This window comes from Phoenix dactylifera, chromosome 18 (assembly GCF_051530095.1).
Source record: "Phoenix dactylifera cultivar Ajwa chromosome 18, Ajwa_hap1_PhDact_Kaust_v1.1, whole genome shotgun sequence".
Lineage (NCBI taxonomy): Eukaryota > Viridiplantae > Streptophyta > Magnoliopsida > Arecales > Arecaceae > Phoenix > Phoenix dactylifera.
The window spans coordinates 19,124,434-19,139,480 of record NC_143207.1 but is presented as its reverse complement, the minus strand read 5'-3'; the positions used below and the strand labels follow the sequence as shown (position 1 = coordinate 19,139,480).

The following is a 15,047-nucleotide window of genomic DNA, read 5'->3' as shown; positions in this document are numbered from 1 at the left end:
CGTATAATGAGACTATTTTGGTGGAACAGACTTAGGCCCTGTTTGGGGGAGCTTTTGGAGGGCCAGAAAGCACTTTCTGGCCCTCCAAAAGTACTTTTAGATGAAAAACTATATTTGGTAAATTTTTCAAAAAGCTGTTTCAGCTTTTGCGGGAAGCTGAAAACAGCTTTTGGGAGGAAGCTCCAATTTGGAGCTTTTGGGAGGAAGCTGTTTCAGCTTTTTTGGAAAGCTATATTTTTGACAAAAATGCCCATATTAAAATAACATAATTATATAGTTTATCCCTGTATAAACCTAAAAATCTGCTGGAGCCAAGAACCCAAGCCGTCAGACTCCCTTCCGTAAGAAAAGGTATTTTTCTTTTCAATTTTTGTATGCATCTCTTGAACCACATTTTAGAAAAAAAAAATTTAATCCTTTTCTATACCTTCCAAAATCAATTTATTGTTTTTTTTATCATCAACCTCGCGGCCCACGCTGAGGTCCTCCTCGAGCGTGGACCATGAAGAAGAGCTCCTGGACCGCGAAAAATTATTTTATGAAAAATTATGGAAAATTATTTTATATTAATAATTATAATATTTTATATCTTTATTTTTGTATTATACTATAAATATAATATCATATTATATTATATCATAATATATTAATATGTTATGTTAAATAATTTAATATTATATTATATTATGAAAAATTAATTTATACTAATAATTATAATATTTTATACCTTTATTTTTGTATTATACTATAAATATAATATCATATTATATTATATCATAATACATTAATATGGTATGTTAAATAATTTAATATTATGTTATATTATGGAAAATTAATTTATACTAATAATTATAATATTTTATACCTTTATTATTGTATTATACTATAAATATTGTATTATATTACACTACATTATAATACATTAATATGTTATTTTAAATAATTTAATATTATGGTATATTATGGAAAATTAATTTATAATATTAATTATAATATTTTATACCTTTATTTTTGTATTAAACTATAAATATAATATCATATTATATTATATCATAATACATTAATATGTTATGTTAAATAATTTAATATTATGTTATATTATGAAAAATTAATTTATACTAATAATTATAATATTTTATACCTTTATTTTTGTATTATACCATAAATATAATATCATATTATATTATATCATAATACATTAATATGGTATGTTAAATAATTTAATATTATGTTATATTATGAAAAATTAATTTATACTAATAATTATAATATTTTATACCTTTATTATTGTATTATACTATAAATATTGTATTATATTACATTACATTATAATACATTAATATGTTATTTTAAATAATTTAATATTATGTTATATTATGAAAAATTAATTTATAATATTAATTATAATATTTTATATCTTTATTATTGTATTATACTATAAATATTGTATATATTACATTACATTATAATACATTAATATGTTATTTTAAATAATTTAATATTATGTTATATTATGAAAAATTAATTTATACTAATAATTATAATATTTTATACTTTTATTATTGTATTATATTATAAATATAATATATATTACATTATATCATAATACATTAATATGTTGTGTTAAATAATTTAATATTATGTTATATTATCAAATATTAATTTACTCTAATAATTATATTACTATTATGCTATATTAACATAATATTATTTTATATTACAATAATATTATACTATATCGTATATTTATGTATTAATTTATGTTATGTTTTATTATGTTATGTTGTATAATACTATGCAATGTCTTTTATGGTAATTTTGTCATATAAAAGTACTTTCTCAGTTTGTTTACCAAACACAAAACAAAGTACCACAGCACTTTACGAATGTAGTTACCAAACAGCAAACAGCTTTTTATAACAGCTCTACTTCAGACAGCTCTACTTCCAACAGCTCTACTTTCAACAGCTCTACTGCCAACAGCTCCCCCAAACAGGGCCTTAAATATTTGAGAAAGAAAAAGTTTTCTCCAATTAGTTTTCTTTTACCTTTATCCGCCTTTCTAAGGATAGAAAAAAGTGGAAGGAAAACGACATCGTTACGAAAAAACAACAACAACAACAAAATCATCACTAAATCCAATATACATAAGATGAATACACTTTTCTTCCAACCGAACCTACAAAACTTTTTATTCATAGAGTAAGTCCAATCTCTCCAAGCTTTTCTGGATAACCCTTCAAAATTTATTTTGCTACCAAATGCTATCTCTTATCTTCTTTATACCAATAAACAAAGGAGAGAAAGCAAGTCTCCCCTCCTCAAAGTTCAGAAAAAAGTGAAAAAAAAAAAAAAAAAAAAACATCCTCGTTACACCTTCTCCTTCTTCCTCCTTCCCCCTCCGTGCACTTCCTCCGCCTTATCCTCCGGACTTGGGGTGAACTTTCCCAAGTCTAAAACACTTATTTTCTCTGTATAAAAAAAAAAACACTTACCCTCTCATTAATATGTTGATTAGGTCGTCCATTAAAACATGAGAGTATGTTGTAGTGGAAAGAAGCCCACTGAATAGCTGCTGTGTGTTTGAGGAGGGAAAGGAAATTATCCATGGAGATAGAATCTTTCTTTCGATGTAATCCATGGAAACAGAATCAAAATTGATCTGCAAAAATTTTAATGTCTGTTAATCTCAAGCAGAAGTTATATACCTATATCTACTTAGCAGGCTTGTAATCACAATAATTAAAAATACAATCGATTCACTCTGCCATATATTTGTTAATTGTTGGGCATATGTCTACATTTCTATGTTGCATATGTTTGTTAAGCGGTTTATAACGTAGAATTCAATTTTCGCAGCACTAACTTAGGCTGTCAGAGTTTCACGTAAGACCCTGAGAAGTTAATTACTCTCAAATGTTGCAGCTTTCAAGCTTTAAGTCTGTAGGGCGATTCAGTTTTCACAAGAATTACATAGTTGAGAAACATGGGCTTGTTTAGAGAAACTTGCACCTTTTTAAGCTTTTCTCCCATTGTGACCAATAACTGCTCCCTTTTGCATCAGATGGATTAGAAGAAAAAAGTATCCATGATGCATGAAAAAGCTTGCTAGATTCACTTCTGCCTGCTTTTAGATCACCATTGCAAGTCCTTTGATGTTTGCCAGGTTGTGCATTTGACATCTTATATAATTTTTTGACGGTTTGAGATAATAATAGATAAGACTTTCTCTGTTCTTTAGATTTCTGTATAGCCCTGCCAATTATCAGAGTGCAGGATTGAACCCAGGTCTCTCGTATCAGCATACAAGAGATTTTACCAACTCAGCGAGTTGACATCCTCAGATTTATGTACAAATTCTTGGGCTTAAGATGTTACTGCTTCAAACATAGCATCCAATCCGAATATATGATGGATCCTGGCACTGCTAACTCTTGAGGACTGGGGATGCCAAAAAACTAACTGCTCTATATTAAAGCTCTGGCCTTCTTCTTTGGTGATCTGGAATACCACGAAAGAGCAGTGCCTCCATTGTTGGAGAAAAGAGCTCAGCCAGAATTAAGATCCTTCAGAGAAGTGATGATATTACTTTGAATGCTCACTCTCATCTCAAAAAAAAAAGAAAAACATTTACGATCGGAGCATAACTCTGTTCAAAACCATTCCCGAAACTTGATTAGTTGCATCAACCTGAATGGACAAAAAGTGGCTATCATGCGTCTCTTCTTGATGCAGATGTTCATGGAAACTCATCTTACCAGATTTATGAATGAATCTGTTGATGACTGAGAGATGATGAGTGTATTTTTGCCTTCATTAAATGAAATCATAGAGGACCAAGTTAACATATTTTACAGAGATATTGCTGTTAAATTCGGTGCAGGGCCAAGCATTGCTATTTCTTGCTCCAGCCATTCTTCCAAGAACATAATAGGCTCACGTATGTGCAGAACAATTTTATGGATGTGCCAGTGGTTTCATCTTTAACCATGGGCTGTATACAAACTAAACATGCTACTATACTTCAATGAATGCCTCGACGTTTGATGATCAATGGATGAACATCTCTTCTGTTTATATCTAGCCAGCAGTAGGTAGAAGGCTGCATTAGCTGACATCCAATAACTTAAAAGGAAGCTCAAACCATGATTGGCTGCCCTTCCCTCGCCATGATTGCTCTCATGGCTAGATGGAGCACATTATTCTCATGCCCTTTTCCAGAGCACCAGGGTCCCCATAGGCTTCCCAATAACCATAACATCCACAATTCCCCACAGTGCCACAGGCACCAAGAGGGGTTTCTCCATATTAAGTGAAGACACTATCAGAACCTTAAAGCTCCATAGGAAAGATACAAAATGGAAAGCCAAGAAGAATAATCAAGGATCAGAGCAAGTGTAACTCAATATCTCTATGAATTCTTTGGTGAATGAAATGCTTTTGATACTTCAGAGAAAATGAGTAACGCGCAAATGAATCAAAGCTAACTTCATACCATCTTCACCATGACCGCTCCAAATTAGCTAACTTGCTGCATAATAGCAAGTGCTATCCGGGCCTAATCAAGTCAAAGATAGCATAAAAGAAGTCCACTAAAGAAGTGTAGGAATTATACATTTTAACAAAGCTTAAAGCAGGAAATGAATGCCAAGAACAGAAGAATGATGCAACTATTTTTCTATGACAGGTGCTGCTTTAGATCTCACACAAATCATTACAGAACCGAAGCATAGTTGAGCATTAGTTAATTCTATTTAATAAAATTTGATTCCTAATACCACCACACAAATGTTTCCTCTTCCAAGCAAAGGTACTCTACCAGTAGATTTCTCATGGATGGTGATAAAAAGGATAAAATATACTCATTTGCCTGCATGCACCATCATGACGGCATTCTCAGTTCCCTTGTGAGCCTCTTCATTCTCCTGTCCACGCACCAATTCTTTCCCATTGGGACACGACATGATTGCATCCAATAAACTTGTATGAAGGAAACATTTCTTGTACCAGAGGGCACCCAAAAGATGAGGGCCTGCTTTCATAAAGGCGTATGGAGATTGAGATCCCTCTAGTTTGTTTCTTTCTGAAGTGATGGGTAAAGAACGAGCCTTTTCTCTGATGGAAAGCGCATTGTTTCGGCCTTGAGGCCTTTCATGAAAGAGAAATCTGAGTGGCAGCATAAATTATTTATATGAAGGAATTAGCAATATTAATATTATCATTATATGAGTGGTGCAAAAACCTCAAATAACATTTATTATTGGTGAATAAGACTCAAACTTGGGTAAAATATGAGTGCTTATGCTCTCTTCTAGCACAACAGATCCATGACCAATATCTTACTGTAATGCAATCAAGTCCCTAGAATTCTTTGTTGGGCTGCACACACTTGTTAGGTGTTATTTGGCATTCTCCAAAGAGGTGCGACGATAAAATAATTTTCCATGAAAATTAACAATTCGCGATCACCACTAATCCATATGACTCCTTAAGTAGAACTGAGCTTTAATGAATTGACTCATTAAAGAAGAAAGACCATACGAGCCTAGTTAAAAGATAAGTTCTACACGCAGCCAATTCATAGAAGCATCAAGGGTTGAACAAGTGTACATTATCGCCGACGATTTAGATGACAAACTTGAGTAAGTTGATGGAATACCACACGCAAGTAACTCAATAACTGCAGGAATAATTTCACAGTCATGGGGGATGATGCATCAATCCTTTTCCACATGAATTGACGGTTGTTAGGTTTCCATCTGGGATGATGTTAGCCGAGCCACATTCACAGAATACGTAGATGGGAAGGAAGGGATGCAATATCCAATATTTCTGGGTCCACAAGTCTCTCTGCTCTCGGTGATTACCTTCATTCGATTGTGATTCGATGGCAATTAATCATGGGGGGAAGCAAAGACGAATATATCTGAAAATCTCAGGAGTTTAATTGAAACTAGACCTATTTGCAGGACCACTCATGCGATGATATGACAATGGCCCCCTGGGTGTTCACCATCTGATAGCAACACCAAGTTTGGTTTGCAATGCCAAGTCCATAGCTCCTTTTCTAGTCCATAACTCTTTGGCTTCTTTCTTCCAGAAAAGAATGAATAGTTTTTGTTTTTTCTGATTTCGAAAAGTACAAGATATTTTTTTTCAATGAGCAAAAAACAAACTTGGAAATGTAATGCTTCTACTGCCAGCTCTAGCTAAGAGCTGATCGTTGTACATTCTTTCCTCTCATCTCCTCAACAAATCTTTGGCTGGTTGTTTAGCTTCCCCTTTTCATCAAAAAAAAAACGAAAGTATATGGTGGCTTATGTATTGTAGTTACCATTAAATGTCTGGTCCAATCCTATCAGTCCTACAAATTTGCGTTGATCTCTTATCTAATCCACAAATCTTTTTCTATCTATACTTGTTTGCCAAGCTTGGCTACAACCATTAAGTGATTCAACTCCAATTATAATTAATCTTCATGTTCTCTCTATGGTGGAGTTAAACTTCTTCCATTAATAAAAGTTGCTGGAGTCCATGTAAGACCCCAACTTTCAACGCATAAAAAGTTTATTTGCAAAGAGAGGTATGAAATTATGAGAACCTAAGGAAGTGGGTAAAAGTTCCATCATCATAGGAAGAGAATCATACCAAGGTATCTACAACTTTTGTGCCTAGAATGGAATTGGGACACTTCATGAGGAATAGGGTGTGGAAATGGACCCCAAGATAGCTATGTTGCATGTGTGAGCTTAGGCCCATGCCACGAGCTAGAGAGAGAGAAAGAGAGGACCACAAGCCTTCTTCTTCACCAACTTGTTTCGTTGCACAAAAGAGGGTTCAGATCTTTGACCCAAAGCTCGTCGGAACACGCAGCAGTCACGCTTGAGTTGGTCCCCTCCATCATTGTTCGTGCATGCACCTCCTCTTTTTTATTTGTGAGGTCAAGAAATGATGTTGGATATAGGCTAGGTTAAAGAATATTGGTTCTTTTTTAAATTAAAAAGAAAACTATTTGTTTCCATCATCCATTTACCTACCTACCACTCCTCATCTTATAGTGTGATAGTATGAGTCAATTGCAATATTTTTTTGGTATTTAGATCAATTACGGCGAGCTAGTTTAAGGTAAGTAAACTATACACTGACATGTGACAGTGGGGCAACTGAGATCCACTAACAATAATCATTTCCATGCATTAGAAATCATTAAGCCACAATAATAACTTGGGGGGACAATTGGCGAATAACGAGACTTTGCATGGAATTTTTTGGTAAACCCGAGACCATGCATGATTAAAGATTGTTGTATGCAACCACTAAATATATATAAATTGTTATTCAAAACCAAAAAAATAATTATTCAAATAAAAACTCGCAAGGGCTTTAGGTAGAGTGCAAACTAGAAACGATTTTTGATAGATTTCTCAACTGATTCTGAGTACTAATGCTCAGCCCGGAATGGATGCATTTGGGGGGAAAGATCATGTTGAGGTCAACTGGTTCACGTCTTACTTTTTCAGTTGAAGTTTTAGCGGCAGGTCAACGGATTTGCTTCGGGCTCTTTCTTTTAAAAAGGGTTAGATAAGAGAATTTATTTATAACTGCTCTATTAGGTTACCAAATTTATGAATTTTTAACGCCCGAATGGCATCATGTATTCAAGGGGCGTGGAGCAATAATGCTGCTTAAAAAAGCAAATTATTCACTTCTAGTTCTTGTTCGCATGGCAGAATGCGAAGGTATCTTCGGAGCTCCCTTTACTTCATGGAAGAGATTGGAGGCAATGATTACAGCGAGCCGTTCCTTCGAGGAAGAACAGTGGACGAGATTCGGACCTTTCTTCCCGATGTCGTCTCTGCCATTACCTCGACGCTGAAAGTGGGCTTGTTTCTCTCTTAATCTTAAACTTTTTCTAATAAAATCAATATTTTTATGGAATCTGGTAGTGCCGTAGCGGTCCTTGCTAAGCTCTTTGAAGCTCTCAGTTCTTCTAGGAATGTTTGCCAAAAACTTTTTACCTAGATCGGGCAGCCCTATTCTAGGTTTGGTCGGTCTTGTTTTCCACTTGGATGAACCTTTTCTCGGCCCGAGAAGTTCTATCCTCTGTCTCTGCCACCGCATCATTGAGATGTGTGATCTCTTACTCATCCTCCTTGATCTAGACAATCACCTTGCTGATTTCCTGCTAGATCTCTAAGAACTTGGCCTCCATCAGGTTGGTCTGAGCCAAGGTTCGCCGTACCGAGTTCGGTAGGCGTACCGATCACCTACCAAATCGGTACAGTTCCGATTCGTTCCGGAATCGGCTGGTACGAACCGGCCAGCTCTTCTCTACCGGAGCCGAGGAAGAAGAAGAGAAGGAGAGAAAGCGCGGAGAAAAGAAAGAGAGAAGAGACCTGTCGCCGCCATCAGAGAGCCGCAGAGGGGCGGCGGATGCCGGGGGGGCGGATACCGCAGGGGCGCGACAGAGGCCAAGGCCGCGGCCACGGCTCTCTGATGGTGGCGACGAGTCTCCTCCCTTCCTCTCTTCCCCACATTCTCTCTCCTTCTCTTCGTCTTCTCCATCTCCGGCACAGAACCGTCCCGTATCGATTTTCACTACTCCGGCATACCGGTTATAGGCCGGACCGGTTCGAACCGGGCGGTACGGGCCGGTTCATCAGACCTTAGTCTGAGCCTTGACAATCTCGAAGAGATGAGCTTGGGCCTTGGCCGTCTCTCTCGCCTTCTCGGTCATTGACCGCTTCTCCTCAGCCTAGGCCCTACCCTGCTTGGCCTCGCGAATTCGATGATCGGCACTCTCCGACTTGCGCCGGTAAGAGCAGATAATCACCACCAATACTCACGCGGCATAGAGCCCCTGCGAGTAGAAAGGAAACACTCAATCCTACCGATCAAAAAGGAACCTCAAAGTTCCGAAGCTTGCATCCTTATCTCGATGGTAACATGGCACGACAAGGAAATGAGACTCTCGACTGACTTCTTTTAAAGCTCTTTCTTGTCTTCGGGGAACACAAACTCCCGAACCATCTCTCATATCACCGGGGGGTCGCCATGGTCGAGCATCGAGTTCTCGACCTTGACCAACCAATCCAACTGAAAAGTCACCGAACCAGACCTTTGCGATGAAGACCGGGATGCAGAAGGTGAAGCTTGCAAGAACCGCCAGCAACGACCAAGATGGGCATCAACCTAAACACTGGTGCTAAGGTCGGAGTAGCCTCCTCCAGAGCGGTCGTCGAAGTCTAAGCGTTCTGAGGCTCAACCGCTGGAGTGTGAACGACCCTCGAAGCGGCTGTAGAAATTGGGGAAGCCACAGGAGCAACTACCAAAACATCCTTGGAGGCCATGGCAAGGATTGCTTCCTGAGAAGACTCCGAGGCAGGTGGACGAGCAAAAATAGGGATGATAGAGATCAACTCATCCTCGAGTGATCCCTCCTTAGCAAACCTCTTCTCGACTCGAGCAGCATCTACCGGGCTCAACTCGACAGGGAACTCGGCCTCGGCAGCAGACGAGCCCACCACCATCGTCTTCTTCTTCCTCCTTTTTGACGGACCGACTTCGTCGAGCCTCTTTTTTGAGGTGCTGAATAGCTTGCCGATGCCGAACTTCATCGCTACAAGGACAAAAACAAGCAAGCCAACCTAGCAGTTATACTTGGGAAGAAGCAAAAGCAAAGCAAAGAAATATGAGCCCACCACCATCATCTTCTTCTTCCTCTTTTTCGACTGACCGACTTCGTCGGGCCTCTTTTTTGAGGTGCTGAATAGCTGACCGATGCCAAACTTCATCGCTACAAGGAAAAAAAACAGCAAGTCAGCCGACCTAGCAGTTATACTTGGGAAGAAGCAAAAGCAAAGCAAAGAAAATTACCCTTGATAGGAGCGGTGCTAAGACTAGCATTTACCAAGGCTGCCTCATATAGTAGTTCAGCTAAAGCTGGAGCTTTCATCCGACGAAAGACATTGACCGACGCTTGCTCCTCATCCTGCTGGATGAGGAAGACGCTAAGCACTTTCGTCCTCGACATCTTCCACCGCATCGGAAAACCCTATGACTCGTTAAGGTCATGAAGAAAAATTTACCCTTCCAACTATAGATAGAGAAAGGGTCGGATGGAAGGATACTGAAGCCCTACCTGTAGGAAAGGTACCATCAACTTTTGTTTTGAGGATGCATTTTCACTTGAAAGAAGACTCGGAATGACCCCACGGACAGAACATTCCCGAGGAGCTTCAAAAAGCGAAAAAAAAAACCAACGATCATCCTCCAAGCATTAGGGACAAATTGGGCTAAGACAAGTTGGTACTAAGCTAACATATCAACAATAATCAAAGAAATCGGGAGCCTCAGCCCCACTCTCAGAGTTTTCTCATAGAGGGCAAATTGATTCTTCTGAGGCGACGTCAACCGATCAAAAAGATCGGGCAACTCCGAGGAGAAGTTCTAAAGAGCAAAGAACTTTACTTAGATCCTGTCAAGGTCAGACTCTTCAAGGATGTTTTTTTAGCATCCGGACCCAAGACAACCTCGAATTAGGTTATGCTCGAAGCCATGGAAGCTTGGTTAGGAGAACCCTTGCCCGCCCTTTCATTGTCCTCCAGAGATGGATCCATCACAGAAGGATGAAGAAAGAAAGGAGGAAAAAAAATAGAGATGAAGATCCTAGGAGAGCAAAAAGAAAGCTTGGAAGGAAGGCAAGGAACTTACCAAAGACCTCCAAAGGCAAAAGAACTTCAGTGAGGTGATGAAACTCTCGCAAAAGCATATGAAGGAAGTGACCACAATCGCCTAATCGCAATCTCTCTCTATCCAAGCACCAAAATGCTGAGATCAAAATGGGAGAGATGCACTAGTCTCCCATCTTATAGAGAGCCTCGGACGACTCGGATCGGCATGGTGGTTCATGTACCCTAGCCAATCTTCCCACGTGTCCCTCAAACATTTGCCTCTGGACGATCACCTAGATTACCATCAGCCAAAATGTCAAATTATTGTACTGAAACTCCTATCGCGAATGATACCGCTTCGCAAAGCGTAGATGCTAGCATGTCCTTCATAAATGCAGTATCCAAAAGATCTCTACAATAAACCCGAAAAGACCGTTTTGGCGGCTCGGTTTCACAGCTCGTATTCACAACTTGCCTTGAATGGCCAACCTCATCAGGAAATTTATTTTAATCGCTTGAGCCAATAAGTTAGCTTGGCCTTGGAAGAAAAGGGCAAGTGAAACATTCCGGCACCGACCATAGTCGATGTGGCAAGCTGACTAATGAGAGCTTATCATGAAGCCTCCGATCAATCAATCAAAACCCGGCACAGAGGCGCGTGAAGAGTCCTTTAAGTTTCAAAACCCCCTCAACTAGCGACACCTCATCCACGATCACAAATGATTTCTATAAATACATTTCAAATGAGCGAGGTGTACAGCCGAAACGTCCGCACGTGATTTTTGGGATATATGATCGATTACCAAAAATGGCCGATCTGTGCATCTGAATTCCTCGGCGACGGGCGCCAACCCTTGCCTATACAAACCGTTCCAGGAGAATCCTCCAAATAAGTGCTCTCGAGCCCTTTTATACCCTTACGCTGCTATCTTGCAGCTCTCACAACACCTCCATTATTTTCTGAGAGTCTGTCTGACTTAGACATCAAAGGGTTACCCGCCGAACATTCTTCGATAAGAAGACTTCTCTGTCTTTGTTGTTTCTAGTCAGATTAGGCATCGAGGCAAAGATCGGAGCACGGTCTTTTTCATTCAGTGACACCTCAGGAGCGATCGACATCGGAGCTATTGCAACCTCAAAGACATATCGCAATCTTCATCCGACCTCCTCGGTCAGCTGAATGTCCGAACACTTCAGTAGCCGAGCTAGCTCGATGTTTTGATCAGACCAATTTCCAACAGCAACAGTTACCAAATATAAGGAATTGATTGATTTCGGAGATACTAAATCAATAGTGGTGGGATCGATCAACTTTTCATGTGCACATGATAGGCACCCTGGAGCATTTTCCTATCCTAACCGAATGAACTCAAAAAATAATTTAAACAAAATTTGAATAAATATTTTTCTAACTTTAATACCACATGACTTACAACATGCTCTCAAAAGCTTGAGTGGTTAGTGGAGGGACCGACAACATGTATCAAATTTAAACTTTTCAACATATGTCCAACATCTGAATCTTAGATACTACATGAGAGTTCTTTTAAATCTGAAGCACTTGTTTTGTGGCACATTTTAGATCGTTTTAGAAAACGGTCTAAAATAGCAACACTACCTTTCTTCTCTTACAATATATCTTACCAATAAAATGATATAATACCGTGGCGCAATCTCTTGATAAATTTTCTCTAAGTCATTAATTATTCTGGGTCATGAAATAATTAATATCGACTTCCCTATATGTGTTCAAGGACTTTTATAAGAAAACAAGTGACATTATGAACGGCTGCCGTTTGAGTCCATGCTCTCTCCACCGCGACGCACGCGCCTCCCACCCGCACCCCTCGTGGGCAGAATTATTGTCCCCCCGTTTCCTCCATGATTCCTCGGCCCGCACTTTGCCCCACCCAAAACTGGCTCCCCCCACGCCTCCATTTCTCTTCTCTTCAACCCCCTTATTCTTACTTCCTCCTATTTAAACCCCTCCCCACCGCCCCACCTCACCACCTTCCCATTCTATAAACTTTTTTCTTTGAGCCTCAACTTGCTGCAGAAAGACCCATCCATCCCTCCTATTAATTCTCTTCTCTTTTTCTGTCATTTTTTCTCATCTTTCTTCTCTGTTGCTCAAAATAATCCATCGATCAAACGAGATGAGAATGATAGACTTGGGCAGCTACGGCGGCCACCTCGGCATCATCGACACGTCGACCGCCGTCGACTGCACTAAGGACGTCCGCTTCCGGCGCTCCTTCCGCTCCCTCGTCGAGTGCATGGTCCCATGCTGCGGCTTCCATCCCGCTGCTGACGACTACTCCGACGCCGCCTCCACCACCACCACCACCGTCACCGGTACCTTCTTCGGCTACCGCCGCGGCCGCGTCAGCTTCTGCCTCCACGACGACTCCTCCTCCACCTCGCGAGCCGCCGCCCCCATCCTCCTCCTCGAATTCGCCGTCCCCACCGCCTACCTCGCCCGGGAGATGCAGCACGGCCTGCTCCGGATCGCGCTCGAGTGCGACCGGGCCCGCGCCCGCTCGGCCTCGCTCTTCCACGTGTCGGCGTGGTCGATGTACTGCAACGGCCGGAAGGTGGGGTTCGCCGTCCGGCGGCAGATGAGCGAGGGCGACGCCGCGGTGTTTAAGCTCATGCAGTCGATATCCGTGGGCGCCGGAGTTCTCCCTGGCGTGTCCAAGTCCGGCGACGGAGACCTCATGTACCTGAGGGCGAGTTTCGAGCGAGTCATTGGATCGGTTGACTCGGAGTCGTTTCATATGATAAACCCGGTGGGGAGCACAGGACAGCAGCTGAGTATTTTTCTCATAAGAACGTAGGTCCGTCAGCTCCTGGTAGCGCAAAGCAGAATATTTTGTACACGCTTTATCGGCCAGATGGTTGGGTTAATCTTGTACTCATACTGGTGTCTGATACTTTTAAATTTTTCCTTTTTTTCCCCCAATCCAATAACATGTTAAAACATTGGTAACATGTGACTACCAAAGCATGTTCATGCTGCTGTCTCCCATGCAATTGCTGCCAACTAGATATATCTTGATGTCAATTATGGATATATGTTTATTGAAATTTAGAAATCAAAAGATATGAACCATAGTCAAGCAAAATTAAGGAATGCGTTTTATGATGAGAAGGTTTCTATGGCCTAGCAAATGTTACAGAGTTGCAGGTTGCAAATGAGCTGAAGCTCGTTCTGAATTAGAATGGTGGTGGTGACACCACCGATTATTAATTATTTTAAAGCGATGATGTAATGATTACTTAGGTCGCATGTCGACAAACAACTTTCTAAGATTTAGGTATAGAATCTTCTCGATTTAGAGGATGGATATAGCTATTAGGCTACAATCCTATTTCTAATTTCTACTTTAATGATTAAAAGATTATATAGGAAATATAAAAGATTACACAAGTTGAGAATGGTGGTGAGTGAAAATTTAATGTTATGGAAAGATTACCCATTAAATTAGTTCTACAAATAATAATAAAAAAAGACTACCTATATGCTTGATTTGAAATCCCCAACTCCCAACTATACAAATTTTGTATAGTATAGGTGAACACATCAAGTTCCAATGGATCCAAGGCTCTATTAGGGTTAGTTGCAGACTTCATCGAGCACATTAGAATGAGAATGAATCCGCTAATACCAAAATGTAGAAACTTTTAATGATACGCATCTGAAGGATGTTTTTAATTCGAAATGGGTTCACTGCCCATTCATAACTACCTGTCCTTTCTGTACTGTTTCAAAAATCCAAGAAAGAAATGAACTAAATTGAGCAACTTAATTATATAATGAAACTCTATTATTTTTTCAAAAAATGTTTGTCAAATCTTTAGAATTTTTTGTAGCAAAATTTTATTGCTTTCAAAAGAATGAAAAATAAAGCAAAGAATAGCAAAAGTTTCCTACAAATGCTATTCTCAATGCCAAGTTCCTGTATTGTATTTCACTAACTTGTGGAGAAATAAAAATAATAAAATTGTAAAAATAGATCCTAAATTTTTTATAGTTCTTCCGGTATGCATTGGTTGCAGATTTTCTTGTTAGCGAAAAGCAAACCTCACATAAGAAAGAAAAAAAATACCAGAAAGAGGCTTAACTAGAGAAAAGGTGGCACCAAAAAGATTTAGCAAGAATAAAATTGAAGAAAAATGTAAAAATATTATAACTACATTAAACTATATAGATGTGATCTTTTAATAGAACTGATGTTCTTATGATTTACAGCTATTTAAAAAATAGTTATTGGATAGCCCCTTTCTTTCTTTCTTTCTTTCTTTCTTTCTTTCTTCTTCTTTTTCTTTCTTTCTTTCTTTTTTTTTTTTTTTACTTTGGCGGGTTCTTCATAC

At 39.1% G+C, this 15,047-nt stretch overlaps 1 protein-coding gene across 1 annotated transcript; it reads left to right on the top strand.

The window, feature by feature from the left end:
* The first annotated feature begins 12,526 nt into the window (after nucleotides 1-12,526).
* On the top strand, nucleotides 12,527-13,721 carry LOC103713876 (MIZU-KUSSEI-like protein (Protein of unknown function, DUF617)). The gene has a single exon (XM_008800925.5). The coding sequence runs from the start codon at nucleotides 12,830-12,832 to the stop codon at nucleotides 13,508-13,510; it is 681 nt and encodes a 226-aa protein (XP_008799147.3). The 5' UTR covers nucleotides 12,527-12,829; the 3' UTR covers nucleotides 13,511-13,721.
* The last annotated feature ends 1,326 nt before the right edge of the window (nucleotides 13,722-15,047 follow it).